General features: G+C 35.4%; 2 protein-coding genes across 3 annotated transcripts; both read left to right on the top strand.

The window, feature by feature from the left end:
* Positions 1–12,830: 12,830 nt before the first annotated feature.
* LOC145156319 (S-locus-specific glycoprotein BS29-2-like) lies at positions 12,831–15,332 on the top strand. Of its 2 annotated transcripts, XM_079075743.1 has the most exons (9): positions 12,831–12,918; positions 13,026–13,182; positions 13,835–13,898; positions 13,978–14,171; positions 14,264–14,566; positions 14,651–14,808; positions 14,907–15,017; positions 15,087–15,135; positions 15,256–15,332. In XM_079075743.1, exons 2-5 carry the CDS (start codon positions 13,032–13,034, stop codon positions 14,305–14,307), a joined length of 453 nt encoding a protein of 150 aa, XP_078931869.1. In that variant the 5' UTR covers positions 12,831–12,918; positions 13,026–13,031; the 3' UTR covers positions 14,308–14,566; positions 14,651–14,808; positions 14,907–15,017; positions 15,087–15,135; positions 15,256–15,332. The 2 variants fall into 2 exon arrangements, 1 of the variants encoding a protein (XP_078931869.1); XR_013736607.1 differs by having other exon boundaries at positions 12,845–13,690.
* A 96-nt stretch (positions 15,333–15,428) lies between these two features.
* Positions 15,429–17,016, top strand: LOC145156318 (uncharacterized). The gene is made up of 5 exons (XM_079075742.1): positions 15,429–15,624; positions 15,727–16,110; positions 16,251–16,342; positions 16,414–16,543; positions 16,637–17,016. The coding sequence occupies exons 2-4, from the start codon at positions 15,838–15,840 to the stop codon at positions 16,541–16,543; spliced, it is 495 nt and encodes a 164-aa protein (XP_078931868.1). The 5' UTR covers positions 15,429–15,624; positions 15,727–15,837; the 3' UTR covers positions 16,637–17,016.
* The last annotated feature ends 326 nt before the right edge of the window (positions 17,017–17,342 follow it).

Here is a 17,342-nt window from a genome sequence, read left to right as displayed (position 1 = left end):
ACCCAGTTCACAACCACAAACCCAGTTTACGGCCGTAAACCCAGTTCACAGCCGTAAACCTACTTCACGGCCGCAAACAGCCTTGAGCCGAGAACCTTGGCTGAAAACCCTCTTTTTCCACTTCAAACAAGTCTTGGTAACATTCCTAGCCCAAAAGAAATTGTTTTCTAACACTCTAATTAATGGAATCGCTAATTAAAATACAATTATGTGTTTAATTATCATTAGGATACCGTTAATTCCGCATACTCCAACTCGAGGGTCATCTTTCCGGTTTTGCTGTCGAGCACGTGCACATAATCAACATTGAGTTCATACCCTTACACTTTTATTGTTTTTAACGTTTTCAGGGGGGATACAAGCAAAACACAAAGAAATTTTGTGTTCTTATATAAAGGATTTCAACAGGTCTAAAACTTATGAAATTGATACAACCAATAGATCACTACATTTTATAAAATATTTAAATATTTTATCCCTTTTGTAATATGCTGAGCATAAGGGAAGTTTTCAACATATAACCATAATTGCAAAAGTATTCAGTACAATACAAGAATCGAATACATAACATACATGCAAACTATAATAGGTATAGTTTGGGATTCAACACACGATTTTATTAATTCTAGAGCTTATACATTAACAAATATATAAACTATGATAAATATAGTTTATGGCATACAATACTATTTTCTGCAAACAAGAGTACAATACTAAATAATTATTTAAGTATAATTATTTTTACTCTACAAGTATACATACTATTTCAAGTACAGGAGAACACTACAACACTACACGTAAACTAGTTAATACAAGGTTGTGAGACACTACTTCAATTGTACCCTTCGGGGTGCAGAACTAAATCCTACCATAGTATAACCAGAGTCACCTGGAGGGAGAACGTGAGATTTGTGAATAGATCTATTCGGGACTGACAATCCCACACCTAAACTGTTAGCTACAGTTAGGCAGGCGTGCATGGGGTGACAAATGTCATAACATCCGACGCCTGAAGAACGTCGTAGAGGTCACTAGGTCATATCAAGCATGGTTATATCAAACTCACAACAGTATAAACTAACCATTCGTTTATGAGATTTCAATTCTTCAAATAGTTTTATTTTCACTAATAAAACTACCAGACACTACAAATGGAGGATTCCAGGGAATTCAAATACATGGTTTTATTTTAAGTAATAAAACTACTATACATACTGGTGGTAGCCAGGGTTTTCATACACAACACATTATGCATTACTGGTGTTAGCCAAGGTTTTCATACAAAGGTTTTCATACTATACATTACTGGTGATAGCCAGGGTTTTTCATACAAAGGTTTTATACAAAACATACTATACATACTGGTGGTAGCCAGTGTTTTCATACATAACACATTATACATTACTGGTGATAGCCAGGGTTTTCATATAAAGGTTTTCGTGCAGAACACAATACAAAATACAACTGGTGGTAACCAGGCATACAGACTAACATTTTCATATACTACAAAATACAGTAACGAATGTACATTTGGTCTTAGGGTTTAAGACTATTTTTCATTACTAAAGAAAATATTGGATTTTCTTGAGAACATCCAAACATTTTACAGATTCACAGACAGGTTTTCATTACAAAAACATATTTATGAACTCAGCAGCTTAACTGTTGATACTCTTTCAAAACCGCTTGTATTCTCAGGGAACCGGTAGACAGGTACAACCGCAGGTTTTTGAGAAGACAGAGCTTTTAGAGTCGCGTCTTTTATACTTTTGGTTATACATGTTGTTGTTATGCAATTTATGTATCGAACAAATGTAAATATTTTACTTATTCAATGTAATGGTTGTATTTGATTTGATTACTATGATGCAATTGTTGTGATACTGTACATGACGTCCTCCACCCCTGAACGTTTCCGTCGTTCTAGTTTGGGGGTGTGACAAGAAAGGCAAAAAGTAAGGATAATGTGTGGGTTTCAAGTAAAATGATTCCTTTATCACATGGGAATGTCAGGAAAATATGGGTAATACTTTATGGTGAAGTACTCTTCCATTAAAGAAGAGTAAATGGACATGGCTTTTTAAAAGTCCTTCAAGATATCTATCAACTAACTAGCTTTAAGTATAGGAACACGAACATCATACCTTCGGTGATTGAAGATCATGAATTCAAAAGAATAAGCTGATGAAGTCTTCAAGAAAAATGTTCTCCATCTTCATAATACCCAAGATATTGTGTCTTTTCCACTACATAAAAATTCCTGGAGTAGAATCTTCACACGTTTTATACCATAAATAACTTCTTCCTTCTTCTTTTTCTTCAATAGCAAGATAAAAGGTTTGTAAACTTGGATTTTCAGCAGAAAATTGTAGCAAACAACAAAAACAATTATTCTTGAAAGCTCGAAAAAGCTTTGAATCAACACTTCAAAAATCGAAAACTCATCATAAAAAATTTTTGGTTGCGAACCTAGAAATTCTTGTATGAAAATCGAAAAATACAAGATGAAAGTAGTGTTGGATTTGGTGTCTAAGCCCATAACTATAACTAGTATGTACTTGACCCGATTGTAGCATGGTCCTTTTGGGTTGCTTTCACCAGTGCAATTTGATAGGATGGATTTTGAGAATAAGGTTATTTATGGTTTATTAATATATTACAAGTATAATATATTAATACGAAATTATTTAATTAGTATTGATCAATAATTAATTTATTAATTTTGTGATTAAAAGAGACTAATTAAATATATGGGGATTGATTATGTAAATCAATCATTTTTGTAGTGTGGGCTAATGATCCATGATTATGGGCTAAACTAATCCATGGATAGTCCATGGAGGTTAAACCCATGGAGCATGAGAATGTGGAAAGTCATGGGTTATTAGGGTTTACCAAGTGTAACCCTAGCATGTACAACACTATAAATAGAACCCTACATAGACCAAAATCGGTTGCCTCTTTTCTTTGAGATAAATAGATTATTCTCTTAAATCATCCACTTGCATATTGGTGTTCGTGAACCATTAGAGGCATCACCCTTGAGGTGCTTAAGCTTTCAAAGGTCAAGAACTACAAGTCCTTCTAAAAGGTATGTCATCTAACTAGATGTTATTATTCATTTGGTAATTTGTATGCTAGTTAGGACAATGCTTTGGAAAAATTGAAAATATGCATGTATAATAGAGAAAACATAGATCCAAAGCATTTAGGGTTGCATGTGCACCATAGGAGTGTTATAGTGCTCAAAAACCAACAGTGGTATCAGAGCCTTGGATTGTTTTCTATTATATTTGATGCTTAGTAGTTTTTCAAAGCTGAAAAAGTCAAAATTTTGGTCACCGACTGGTGAACTCGCCGAGTACATGAACAGACTCGACGAGTCTACTCAGTAACATAGCAACTCGCCGAGTCCAGCTCATGTACTCGACGAGTTGAAGGCTTTGTGTGCAGAATTTCGAGTTTCTTGGCCTGGTTTGGATTTGGAACACTACCACAAACTGTTTTGGATCATTGGAAATGTTTTTTTTATGATATGGTAGTGCTTGTACTCATCCAATCACAAGATAATTGTCAAAGTTTTAAATTAATTGTTGTTTTTATATGATAAACAAAAATTGCTTTCAAATTGTTGACCAGAAATTATCTTGATTATGAGTTTAGTTAGATCATAGATTATGTGATAATTCTAGTAGTTAGAAAAAATGATCTAAATGAATTTTAATGACCTCCATAACTTGTCCTCAAGTTATGGAAAATGAAAGGTCTCATACATTAAAATCCTATTAAAATCATAAGTTATGAATGTGAAGAGTTTTGATAAGTTTCAAAACTTTCCCTCAAGTTTTGGAATTTGTAAAGTCACATTAATGAAACTTTAATTCCAAACCCTAAAGTTTTATAAGTTAAAATTCAACCCTTATTCTTTATTATATTATAAGTTTAATAATTAATAATTAATATATATATATATATATATATATATATATATATATATATATATATATAAAAGACAAAGTCGGTCTTACCGTTAGTAGGCCTCATTCACGAAGCCGGTCTATACGGGGGTACAAGGTTATTGCCTATAAAATGGTAGTTTAATGGGTGTCCACTCTCGCCCACCGCTTCCTTGACTGGTGGAGGGTCGTTAGCAGAACGGGTAGGATAGGACATTAATTTCTCCTTCATTAAAAGTATAATGATAAAAAATATAAATTAACTAAACTTTTATTAAAATTCCCAATCTTAGTTACTTTAGGAAAAATGTGAAATGGTGCTAATCCATGAAATTACACTTTGCACCTTGTTAAGTCGTTAGTGGAGCGTGTGTGGTTAACCGACACACTAATCTGGGACTGACAATGTGTGGCAAAGGGTAACTTGGTGTTAATCGTAGATCAATGGAGCGTGTGTGGTTAACCGGCACATTGATTAGGTGATTTGTAACGTTGGGTGTACCAAGTTAATTTGCATGGTTATTCACTCCTTGTTTGTGATCCTAGGCATCCCAGTCACAAACTTGAAGGGCACAATCGAGATTTAAACATGCCATTGAAAAGTTAAATGAATCTCAAAGATCTAGGAATTTTAAATCCAATTAAAACTTAATAATCTATTTCGTTTTCATGGTGGAAATTGGTAAATCGTTATTTACCTACCTTCAAATATTTTACAATTGGATTACGTCATCCCTTTTCGCAATTGTAGAATATTGTGTTGGATCGTAGCCTTAATATTTCATTTGGGTGTAATATTAAGGATTATCATCTAATCTAAACTTTGTTTTTCTTCTTTTACAGATGTCTATCCCAAACAATGCTTCCAACCCAATCCCTTCAGGCTCTTTCTCCCTCATGAACCTATGTGGGAGGGTCATTTTCGATGGCTCAAATTTCAATGACTGGATTCGAAACATCAGGATGGCTATTCGCTATGAGGACAAAGAATATGTCCTTGATAAAGAGCTTAAGGAGATTGATGTCACCACTGCTACTCCTGAACAAATCTCCGAACACACTACTCATGAGAGGGATGTGACAATGGTGTCGTGTCTTATGATTGCAACCATGACTGCTGAGCAGCAGAAGTCCTATGAGGACTACTATCCGTATGAAATGTATCACAATTTGATGGAAATATACCATCAAAGTGTTCGGCAGGAGAGGTATGAGATCATTGCCTCCATGATCACAACCAAAATGAAGGATGGTGAACCCATCACGGCCCACTTGCAAAAGATGCAGAGATTTGTGGACCGCTTGCTTAAATTGAATGTCAATTTTGATGAAGAGGTGGCCATAAATATTATTCTACACTCTTTACCTTCTTGTTATGATCAGTTTCGTATGACTTATCATATGAACAAGGAGGAGGTCACTCTTAGCAAGCTTCAAGGCCTTCTTAGGACTACAGAAAGCAACCTAAAAGGCAAATCGGTTGTGTGTACTCCTACTACTACTTCTGCCCCTGTTCTGGAAATCAGACATGGAAAGGAAAAGAAGAGGAAGGCTCCCTACAAGAGCCGCAAGGGAAATTCTCTTGATGGATCCTCTTCAATTGGGACCAAATCTGGTTTTGTTAATCCCTCTTCCAATCCGAAGGAAGCAGAGGGCTTCCACTGTCATGATAAAGGGCACTAGAAACGAAGCTGCCTCAAGTACTTGCAGTACATTAAGGATGGGAAGATCAAACCCTCCTTTGCAGGTATTTACACTATTCAATCTAATAACTCATCACATGCTAATTCTTAGGTCCTTGATACTGGTTGTGGTATTTACATTTGTTCTGATTTACAGGGACTAAAAAGAAGTAGGGATGTGGAGCACGGGAAGATAAACTTAATCATGGGAAATAGGAAAGTGTCGCCTGTGACCAAGATTGAAGTTTATTCTTTATTGCTCGGTAATGGTTTAAATTTAGATTTGAATAATTGTTGTTACTCGGCCGATATGGCGATAAATGTTATTTTCTTTCACAGTTTGTATAAACAAGGTTTTACTTTTTCCTTTAATAATGAAAATGGTGGTCTATATGCTTATTGTAATGATGTATTTTATTTTGAAGCATTACCTTGCAATGGTATATATGAAACTGTGATGATTATGGATAACTTAGGAAACAATGTGTTGAATGTTGATTCTTCCAATGATTTCGACAAAGCATGCTTGTGGCATTGTCGTCTTGGACATGTCAACAAGAAGCGCATAGCCCAACTCCAAAAGGATGGAGTTTTGGAGTCATTCGACTTAAAGTTGGATGACACTTGCGAATCTTGTTTACTTGGAAGGATGACCAAGTCACCCTTCACTGGTACTTGTGAAAGGGGTGAAGGTCTGTTGGATCTCATACACACTGATGTGTGTGGACCATTCAGAACCGCCACAAGGGATGTTAACCGCTTCTATGTGATTTTTACTGATGATTATAGTAGATATGGGTATATTTACTTAATCAAGCATAAGTCGGAAACCTTTGAAAAGTTCAAGGAGTTTAAGCAAGAAGTGGATAATTAATTGGGAAGGAAGATAAAGATGCTACGATCCGATCGTGGAGGAGAGTATCTTAGTATCGAGTTCTTGACTATCTTAAGGAATGTGGAATTGTTGCACAATTGACGCCACCTAGGACACCACAGCTTAATGGTGTGGCTGAGAGGCGCAATAGAACCTTGCTAGACATGGTTCGTTCCATGATGAGTCGAGCTTCGTTACCTATCTCATTCTGGGGGTATAACTTAGATACTGCCGTCCATATCCTTAATCTAGCCCCTACCAAAAAGGTTTCCAAAACACCTCACGAGATGTGGACAGGGAAAGTTCCCACATTAGACCACATCAAAGTTTGGGATTGCGAGGCTTTTGTGAGAAAAGAAACTCACGACAAGCTCGAACCTTGGAGTGAGCGATGTATTTTCATCGGCTGCCCACAGAAATCCTTTAGATATCTCTTCTATAGAGCAAGTGACAATGTTGTCTTCGTTGCGAGGAGAGGAGTCTTTCGCGAGAGAGAACTCATAGGCCAAGGAAACAGTAGGAGGCAAATTGACCTTGAAGAGCTTCAAGAGTCAAGCGGTGAAGGAACCTCAAACACTAGCAATCAACCTGAGGAGGAAACGCAGGTTGATCCAATTGACGAGTCCTTACCTCTGACGCGTTCCAGTAGAGTTAGAAATACACCTGAGTTTTACGGTTTCCATATTACTACTGAAGGTGATACATTTATCAGTGATAGCACACTGGTAAATTTAGATGAACATAACAACTACAAGGAAGCCATGGCAGGCCCCGATTCTGCAAAGTGGAAAGAGGCTATGGACAGCGAGATTCAGTCCATATATGACAATCAAGTTTGGAACTTGGTTGACAATGTATCGGGTCGTAAGGCAGTCAGGTGCAAATGGATCTTCAAGAAGAAGACCGACATGGATGGAAAAGTACACACATATAAAGCGTAACTGGTTGCGAAGGGCTTTACTCAAACTCCAGGATTTGACTATGATGAGACCTTCTCACCAGTAGCGAATATTAAATCTATAAGGGTTATGTTGGCCACAGCTGCATTTCATGATTATGAAATATGACAAATGGATGTCAAAACCGCTTTCCTTAATGAAAAGTTGGCTGAAGATGTTTACATTAGTCAGCCAGAGGGTTTTGTCAATGCAAAGTACCCTAATAGAGTGTGTAAGCTTGAGAAATCCATTTATGGATTGAAACAAGCATCTCGCAGATGGAATCTTTGTTTTGATGAGAAAGTCAAAGAGTTTGGATTTTTGAGAAGCGAGGATGAGTCCCGTGTATATGTCAAAGGTAGTGGGAGTATAGTTAACTTTCTGGCATTGTATGTAGATGTTATACTTCTCATAGGAAACGACATCCCAACCTTGTAGGAGGTTAAGTCCTGCCTTGGGAAGTGTTTCGCTATGAAGGACCTCAGAGAAGCTGCTTATATTCTAGGGATAAGGATATTGAGAAACATAAGTAAAAGACTAATAGGACTTAGTCAAAGTACCTACTTGGACAAGGTGTTAAAACGTTTCAGCATGGAGAACTCCAAGAAAGGTGAGTTACCTATCCAAGGCAATGCCAAACTGAGTAAGACTCAGAGTCCGAGTACAGAGGCTGAAATAGCAGAAATGAGTTGTTATGACTTGTACTCGCCCTGATGTGGCCTTTGCTTTGAGCATGGTCAGCAGATATCAAGGGAATGTTGGTAAAGCTCATTGGACTGTAGTTAAGAACATTCTTAAGTACCTGCGGAGGACTAAGGACTGGGTCCTTACCCTCGGTGGGAGTGATGACTTGAGAGTGACAGGGTATAGCGACACCAGCTTTCAAATCGACAAAGATAATTTCCGCTCTCAGTCGGGCTGGGTGTTTACCCTGAATGGAGGAGCAGTAACATGGAAAAGTTCCAAGCAGGAGACTGTAGTTGATTCAACGTGCGAATCAGAGTACATAGCAGCAAGTGAAGCATCAAAGGAGGCGATATGGTTGAAAAACTTCATCGGAGACCTTGGAGTCATTCCATCCATAAAAGAGCCTGTGGAGATTTTCTGCGATAATGAAGGGGTGGTTGCCTTAACGAAGGAACCGAGAGATCATGGTAGATCTAGACATATCGATAGGAAATGCCACTTCATAAGACATCAAGTAGACGAAGGGCACCTCGTGGTAAAGGGGATATCGTCAGAGGACAACCCAACAGATCCTCTAACAAAGGGACTAACTAGGGTTAAGCACTTGCAGCGTGCGAGGAGCATTGAGATAAAGGACGATATTAGTTTTAGTAATTAGATAAATCGAAACTTGTAATAGCTAAATTGTAATTGACATTTGATGATTGAATAAAAGGAGTTTTATTTATAAGTAAAGTTACTGTCTTGTGTCAATTATTTACTATTGTTTCACTTTGCATGTTTTGACTTCTAGAATAATAAAAATTACAATTATTATTATTATTCAAACTATCCACAGTCGATCATACGTTGGAAGTAAGTATGAAATATGACTGTCATGAGTTGGCTTGTAGATTTTCTAAGGAGTTAGACATAGAAAAAGTGTGCTACACCATTCATAAGTGCTCCTGAAATAAGATTTGAGTATTGGATTCAACCCACGCTCACCTGAATTACTTCATGGAATTTATCACGAGTAATTGTGAGACGATAATATCATATAATCTTCCAACCAAGATATATGAGTTGTTGACTACGTGATGGTTGTGCATTGATGGCATGAAAACGCATCAGTAACTTGATATTATAAAACGTGTCATTGTGCATGATTTGATGAGTAGTTAGTACAAGCATATAATGTCGAAGTTTATCTGTTCTTTTTATCCTAAGAGGATTAAAAGCGATATCTTGGGCCCCTCGATGATTCTGTTTTGACTTATGTGTCGGGCCCGGTCAGAACTAAATTGATGTGTTCAGTTATGTTCTATGTCAGACGAATCGGAAATCGGGAAACAAATTGCAGGACAATCAGTATGACTGTGTTCCATGTGTTTTTCCGCATAGATATCTTGAGAACAGAGGAGCATATGATCCCTTATCTAAAGGACGCGTCATTGACTAGGTCAGAGTTGGACATCGGCTTTTGAAAGCTTACGATTGCTAAGTCGGATCCTGAAGTGCATTAGCAGTAATAGTTATTAGACTTATCCAAGTGGGAGACTGTTAGATTTGGTGTCTAAGCACATAACTATAACTGGTATGTACTTGACCCGATTGTAGCATGGTCCTTTTGGGTTGCCTTCACCAGTGCAATTTGATAGGATGGATTTTGAGAATAAGGTTATTTATGGTTTATTAATATATTACAAGTATAATATATTAATACGAAATTATTTAATTAGTATTGATCAAGAACTAATTTATTAATTTTGTGATCAAAAGAGACTAATTAAATATATGGGGATTGATTATGTAAACCAGTCATTTTTGTAGTGTGGGCTAATGATCCATGATTATGGCCTAAACTAATCCATGGATAGTCCATGGAGGTTAAACCCATGGATCATGAGAATGTGGAAAGTCATGGGTTATTAGGGTTTACCAAGTGTAACCCTAGCATGTACAATATTATAAATAGAACCCTCCATAGACCAAAATCGGTTGCCTCTTCTCTTTGAGATAAATAGATTATTCTCTTAAATCATCCTCTTGCATATTTTTGTTTGTGAACCATTAGAGGCATCACACTTGAGGTGCTCAAGCTTTCAAACGTCAAGAACTACAATTCCTTCTAAAAGGTATGTCATCTAACCAGATGTTATTACTCATTTGGTAATTTGTATGCTAGTTAGGACAATGCTTTGGAAAAATTGAAAATATTCATGTATAATAGAGAAAACATAGATCCAAAGCATTTAGGGTTGCATGTGCACCATAGGAGTGTTATAATGCTCAAAACCTAACAAGTAGTCGATCGGGAGTTGTTCCATTGAAATAATCGCTTAGATCTTCAATGTACGGCTCTGATACAAATTATAAGAGCCAATTTGTACGATCGACTAGTTGCGGAATAAAAGGATCTTGATATTTAACGATAACAAAAATATAAATGAAGAACATAAGATGAGTAATCGAATGATATTACTATAAAGAGAGGTTACAATATGAAAAACGAAGAACACCTCGGTGGGAGAGATCCCCACCGAGAGTTTCTCTCTAACTAATACAAAAGACTACATATTTGGTGCAAACAAAATAAAATGACCATCCCTCTCAATTTATAGAGAGAGATAAGTTACAATACAATAAAGGGTAATAAAATAACCTAACTTATTACTCATAATTTGTAGAGCATTTTCATGCTCCAACAGTCTCATATACATTCTCTTAGTTCTTCCAAAGTACTCTTAGAATGTTCCTATAGTCATCCGGTTACTAAACCATGTATTCAATTAGTGTATTATGATATGCTCATAGCATGATCATATACTAGGTCTTATGCATAATATGGAATAAATGATGGATTCATTTGCCAAGAAAATTGAATATAAATCATTTCTGCTAGTTCAAACCTATGAGCTAGGTCCTTTTAAGGTTGGCTCAAACTTAGTGGCATGTGACAATTCTAAAGTTCCTCCAAACGAATCTTTTATCTTGATCTCTTTCAAGATATTGTCAGCATATGCATAAGTATATACAAATTTTAACATTCATTTTATCTATCTCTATAGATTTTACATTCCAAGAATGTATCTTGTCCTTCCTAAGTCTTCATTTTAGAAACACATTTTGAGTCAAGGAAAAAAGGCATGGCATGATCAGAATGTATTTTCTTATGATTAAGTATGTCTCATTCTTACAAGATTAGGAATATCACTATGCTCCGACTAGTTCTTAGTAAACATAGATGTTCTATTTATTTTGACATAAAAGCACACCTTGTGGTTTCATGCATATTAAAAAGATGATTACAACATTGAGATGTTTTCTTTATATCCACAAGTGGATCTCAAGATTTACACATTTTGTTAGGATAACATGGATTAAGAAAACCTCCAGGCTAATTTATATAGATATCTTCCAGTACATGTCTATTAAGAAAAACGGTCTTTCTTGAAATCTATTTGTTATATCTCATATTAAGAATATGAATTTGTAGTAAACAATATCTTTGTTGATCTAATCATAGCTACTTGTAAAAAAGGTTTGATCAGAGTCAATGTCATGAGTATGATAAAGGCCATAGTCAATGACATAAGTATGAGAAAATCCTTTTATAACAAGTCTTGCTTCAATCAAGACCATAGTTGATTATCATACATGGATTACATCTCATGTTCATCGATGAGAGATTCCACATTTCTCAAGTCATAGATGATTTATACCACTAATGTGAATAATTTGTGTTTGCGAATAGCTATTATTCAAGTTTAACAATCCTTGTTAAATCTAGTGCCAACTGTAACTACATCAGGTTATGGTTCTTGAGTTGCTTCAAGTTCCATGTACATCCCACTTGCTTTGTCATTAGAAGCTTGCTTTTTGCTAACTCAAATATCAAAGGAATAAGAAAAAACTTATTCTTGGTGGGTTTGCTTATAATAATCTAAGCCACATTTAGAGTATTATATATAAATATGTATTTAGTAGATTTTGGGTTTAAAAGCTTTAGTCCAACATAGGCTTTAAATCCGTAAGACACTTAATAAGATAGGGATGGAGCCTTTCATACACAATCTTATGAAGAAAATGGTATATCTACTAGTTAGTTGGTGTTTATAATCAAGGTAAAATTGATAGTGTTCAGGTGTTATCCCAAGGAAATAAAAGGAGGACATTTCTACCGATTAGAAAGTAAATCATACTAAGTAATATTTCATTCATCCTTTATTATCATTAAGGCCTTAGATAGTTCTTATCGGTTTGTATTTCAATTTTATATTTGAAAACTTAAACAAAGGTTTCACAATTATGTTTTACCATGTAAAATATAATTTATAACTACTATAGTTGTTACTAAAGTTGATTTGGTATCTTGTGCTAAATCTTAGACATTTATTAGTAAGGTAGTCATACACCATAGTGTATACACTACTCGAAAACAAACCTTTAATGACACAAAATAAATGACACACACTGATTTACGATACACATTTTTTGTGCATCCTAAAAATAATGTCAAATTTCTAAAATTTAAAGGATAAAGGACACACATTTATGCGTGCCCTAAAATTAGTGTCTAAAAAAAACACGGAGGGCACCTATCTTAAACGGGTGTCGTGTAGAGATGTCGCTTTATAATTATTTCAAACACGCCTCGACCAAAGTATAGTACTACTAAATTCCACAAGATCGCAGGAACTAGGGTTTTTTTCAAGAACGAAAACACTTGGTGCTCACTGGCCTCTATAACAATCGATCGACAATCTCGCCTCGCTTGGTTGAACCTTCTGAAGGAATTGGTATGATTGGGTTTATCTATTACCTATTCATCTCTTCTTCCTTCCGTTAGCAGCGACTTTTACTACCACAATGTCCTTTTCTAATTCTCTACCAGAATTGTCACCAGTAAGCTATGTTAGACTGTGCTCTAAGTCGGAAAACAAGACCATGGAAGTTGGCCGCCTGTTCTTATTTCCTTCGCAAGAACAACTGCCTTCCAAGAAATTACGATTTCTCGATTTCCATCCCCGTCTTCCTCAATCATTGTCGCCATGGTCATCTAGGTATTGTAGTTATATCCCTAATTTTCCACACTGATGCCTTACATCAGGTGGGATTCGATTTGTTATGAATTCTTTAGTTGATTTTGATTATGCACGATGGATAATCAGGTAAATATTGATCTCCCTCATCATTCTATCTTCTCTATGATGGTACGTGTTGTGAATGATGATAAAAGTATGTAGTATGAGTGTGATAATTCTATACAGAGGAGGTGAACATAATAATCATAAAACAATTGGTATTTGACTTGATAAATATATATGCTTTTCAGTGAAGACTCCTTTAATATTTCATATTTGAGGCCATACCATATATAACTATGTTAGGCGAAATATTATGTGTTGTTGCACGATAGGTGTTCGATGAAACGCCTGCATGAAAGTAAAAGTACAAAAGACCGATTGACTTTATTTTACATTTTTCCAAGATACTTATATCATTATAGATTTGTGTCCAATTCATATCTTCAAGTGGCTGATGATGCAGAATGATGCAACTATAAGGAAGGTATTTCCTACTATTGTTATTCTTGATTAGAAAAAAATCTATAAAATGAAATACTCTAGCTAAGTATCAAAGTTTTTAATGTTTTTTTCTTTCTTTTATGTCTGTTTTCAACCTTTTTGGTTGTACTAAAGATGTTTCCTACAGATCCATCTATAGAATTTGGGAAAGCTGTTGGAGTATTTCTTGAACAAAATGACCGTTGGGCTAGGTAATTAATCAGTTATCTTCTTATTATCATATATTATACATTTAGCTTTTTTTTAGCTTGAACAAGCTATATCAATCAGGTTCCAGATTGGACCATGGAATGGTATATGGTTTAGTGGGGGTTCTGGGGTCAACCAGAACATCATTAATGCAGACATGGTTATTAATGGAACGGAGGTGGTTTACAGTTGTCTTCTTCACAATAGTTATGTAGTCTCAAGGCTAGTCTTGAGTTCATCTGGACAACTAGAACGTTGGGTATGGGTGGCTGATGGTAAGAAATGACAGCTTTTCTTTCAGTTACAAAGAAATTTAGCTTTGGTGCTTTGGACAGATGGAATCTTATGTGCTTTTAAATATGTGAAGGGCCAAAGAAGATCAGTAAAATCAAGAATATATTAACTTGTTGAAACAGTGCAAATCAATGTTGACTGGACCACACAACAATATGATTTCACAGATGATGAATATGATCGTACAACTGCAAATTTAGCTGCCCCTTATTGGGAGCGGCCAACTGGACCTATATGGTGGTGCCACGTGACTGCAAGCCACCCACACATTAATTCATGGTTTACAAATGCTTCATGGTTGCATCCTGAAATAAGTATTGCTTTGAGAGATGAAATCCGTCTTATAAGTGAAAGGATGAAACACCTTTTATATGAGGTGTATAATATATTGACTGTTTTGTATGGTGATTCTCTATAAAAATCTTGATTTATGATTATGGATTGGTTGTGTCTTGTGTAGGTCCTAGTTAGGGTTGCTGGAGGTTTATTGTTTGAACTTTTGGGTCAATATTTTGGTAACCCGTATATTAAGGAAGATGATGTACCAGATATGCTTCGTTCATGGCAAGCACAAAACTCTTTAGTCACTGCATTGCATCAAAAAGGAGTTACATCATTGTTAAGTGTTTTGGGTGTCATAGAAGTTCAAGTTTCTTTCCAATATTGTCCTTCATTAATACATTTACTAAGGGTTCTGTTTCTTTTTGATTTAATAGGCTTAATGGGTCAAGTAGACAATATTGATAAAGAGCAAATGAAGCACTTTTGGGGCCAAATTTCTGGTCAGATTTTTGACTCAAGGCTACAGACTTTCTTTGACATATGAGGTCTTATTATTTAGTTTAATCACTACTTATTTCTGTTAGGTGGGAATCTTATATATGTAACAAATGCAGGATTGATAAAGATGAAGATGGTAGGATCACACAAGACAATGTCAGAAAGGTCTAGATTATGTATTTAGTTTTTTGGATCCAAAGCAAGATAATGATGAAAAAGAAGTTTAAGGGTGGTAGATTTGAACATTTTGCCCAAATAAATATTGATTATCTATATGTGATGCAGATTATTAGCCTTAGTGCTTCAATTAACAAGTTAGATCCAAATGACCTCGGTTACATCATGGAAAGATTAAAGACAACTAAATTATATATATATATATATATATATATATATATATATATATATATATATATATAGTTATGGTGGGGAAGTGTTCAATTATTGTTGCAAGCACCACAACATGACGTGAGTCCAGAAAGCAAAGTCTTGAGCCATGTGTTGAGTCAATAGCTGAAAACAACTCTAAAATGCATTCTTATAAGAAGATGGTATGAAGATTTTAGGTACTTTTTACAGGATAATCGAAAGAGATGTTGGTTTTTTTTACATGGAAGTACATTTAGTACAGGGACCGAGCACTCTGTATTGCATGTGGGTATAAAACCTAATATTCTTTAACTAACAACATATAGAAAATACTTTGGGAAAATTTTTCATGTATGACTATGAATAGTTGGTACTTTTTTTTTACAGCTTCCCAAGAGTTTTAATCAACGGTCCATATGGTGGTGTTACTAGTAGGGTTAGGAACCCCAATCATGAATATTTTGAAAGATATTTTGAATAACATTAAAGCCAAAGAAGATGAAGAGAATGCCTTGGAAAATGTTAGCACTGGCAAACTACAAAAGAAAAAGGTCAGGTCCAACAAACGTTAAAAGAACAAGAGCTTACCTCTATTGGGTGACTAGCGAACAGGGCTCATTTGACATGGTTAAAGACATTATGAATGAGTCTCCTGAAATGGATAAATATGGTGTCATTGAAATGCATGCTTATTGCACAAGTGTTTTTAGGAAGATGACGCTCGGTCTGCCTTTATTACTATTCTACAGTCACTTTATCATGCTAGAAATGGTAATGATGTTGTCTTAGGGAACCGTGTTAAGTCTCGTTTTTTTGACTCAAGACATTAACCCTTCAACTATTTGCCTTTCTATTTTTTGTCCTCATATTTTATTTGTTTTTAGCTAATTACCAACTTACCCTTTATCTAGGAACTTCTTTTTGCTGGTGGTAATAATATACCAAGGACAATACATGAGGTGATAGCACTTTTAGCCAGCTGGCTTGCACGATGGGATAACATGTGAGCTTATATTTTCTTGTTTCTTTTAATTTTGTCTAGTAAATATTAATAATATATTTCTAAATGTTCAGATTATTTCGGAAGTTTATATTTGGGGAAGCTGATGAAGTGGAACTGAAGTTCATTAATAAGAGAAACAATGAAGATTTGGATCTTTTCATTATAATCCTTAACCAAGAAATCAAAAGGCTATCACAATAGGTTTGCCATGATTTTAATACTTGAGTTGATGCTATAACGGTTGTATCTCTTATTTTAAATAAAACTTAAAAATAATATGTGTTTCTTTTGAAGGTTATTAGAGTCAAATGGTCATTACATGCAAGGGAAGAAATTGTGTTTGAACTTGTTCAACATTTGAGGGGGCACACCACCAAACGTTGCTTGAGGTCATAAGAAAAAGAACAAGGGAGATGCTTGAAGAACAAGAAGTAGTTCGTGGTCGCATTTTTACAGTTCAAGATGTCATGCAGAGCACCAAACGAGCCTGGTTGCATGTGTGTTTTTTCTATCAAGAAGAGTAAAATGGTCATTTGACCTTCTTCATATTCAGATCATTCATTCAGTCCCCAAAAAGAAACAGCCTTTGTTAGTTTGTTTATATAGCAAGTTTAGGTTTGTTTCTTTTCTAGTCCAAATAAACAAGAAAGTGTTTGTATGAGACTAAATCACTAAATGACCATTTTATCCTTACATTTCTTTTTTGCAGGATAGACACACGAGCCTGACACATAATTTAGTGGTGTTTGGTGGTTGTGGGCTTGTTTTGTCAATCATCACGGGATTATTTGAGATCAATTTTTATGGAATCCCTGAAAATAAAAATACACCATTTGCACTAGATAGTGTTTTCTCAATCAAATTGGATGTATTTAGCTTTGGTGTTTTAGTGTTGGAGAGTGTGAGTGGGAAGAAAAATAAGGGATTCATTCATTCTGAACATGACAATAACCTCCTTGGACATGTAAGTTTACCGGCCACAAACTATTTGTTTGATTTA

Source organism: Lactuca virosa, chromosome 2, assembly GCF_052849685.1.
Source record: "Lactuca virosa cultivar CGN04683 chromosome 2, Lactuca_virosa_CGN04683_v6, whole genome shotgun sequence".
Lineage (NCBI taxonomy): Eukaryota > Viridiplantae > Streptophyta > Magnoliopsida > Asterales > Asteraceae > Lactuca > Lactuca virosa.
This window is presented reverse-complemented; position numbering and strand designations above follow the sequence as displayed.

Excerpts from the sequence above, each read along its gene's own strand:
- LOC145156319 (XM_079075743.1), top strand. The coding sequence starts at position 13,032 with ATGTTAGACTGTGCTCTAAGTCGGAAAACAAGACCATGGAAGTTGGCC. Across the intron at positions 13,899-13,977 it reads CAAAATGACCGTTGGGCTAG|GTTCCAGATTGGACCATGGA; the intron begins GTAATTAATCAG and ends TATATCAATCAG. Across the intron at positions 14,172-14,263 it reads TTGGGTATGGGTGGCTGATG|GGCCAAAGAAGATCAGTAAA; the intron begins GTAAGAAATGAC and ends AAATATGTGAAG.
- LOC145156318 (XM_079075742.1), top strand. The coding sequence starts at position 15,838 with ATGAAGAGAATGCCTTGGAAAATGTTAGCACTGGCAAACTACAAAAGA. Across the intron at positions 16,111-16,250 it reads ACTTTATCATGCTAGAAATG|GAACTTCTTTTTGCTGGTGG; the intron begins GTAATGATGTTG and ends CCCTTTATCTAG. Across the intron at positions 16,343-16,413 it reads CTTGCACGATGGGATAACAT|ATTATTTCGGAAGTTTATAT; the intron begins GTGAGCTTATAT and ends CTAAATGTTCAG.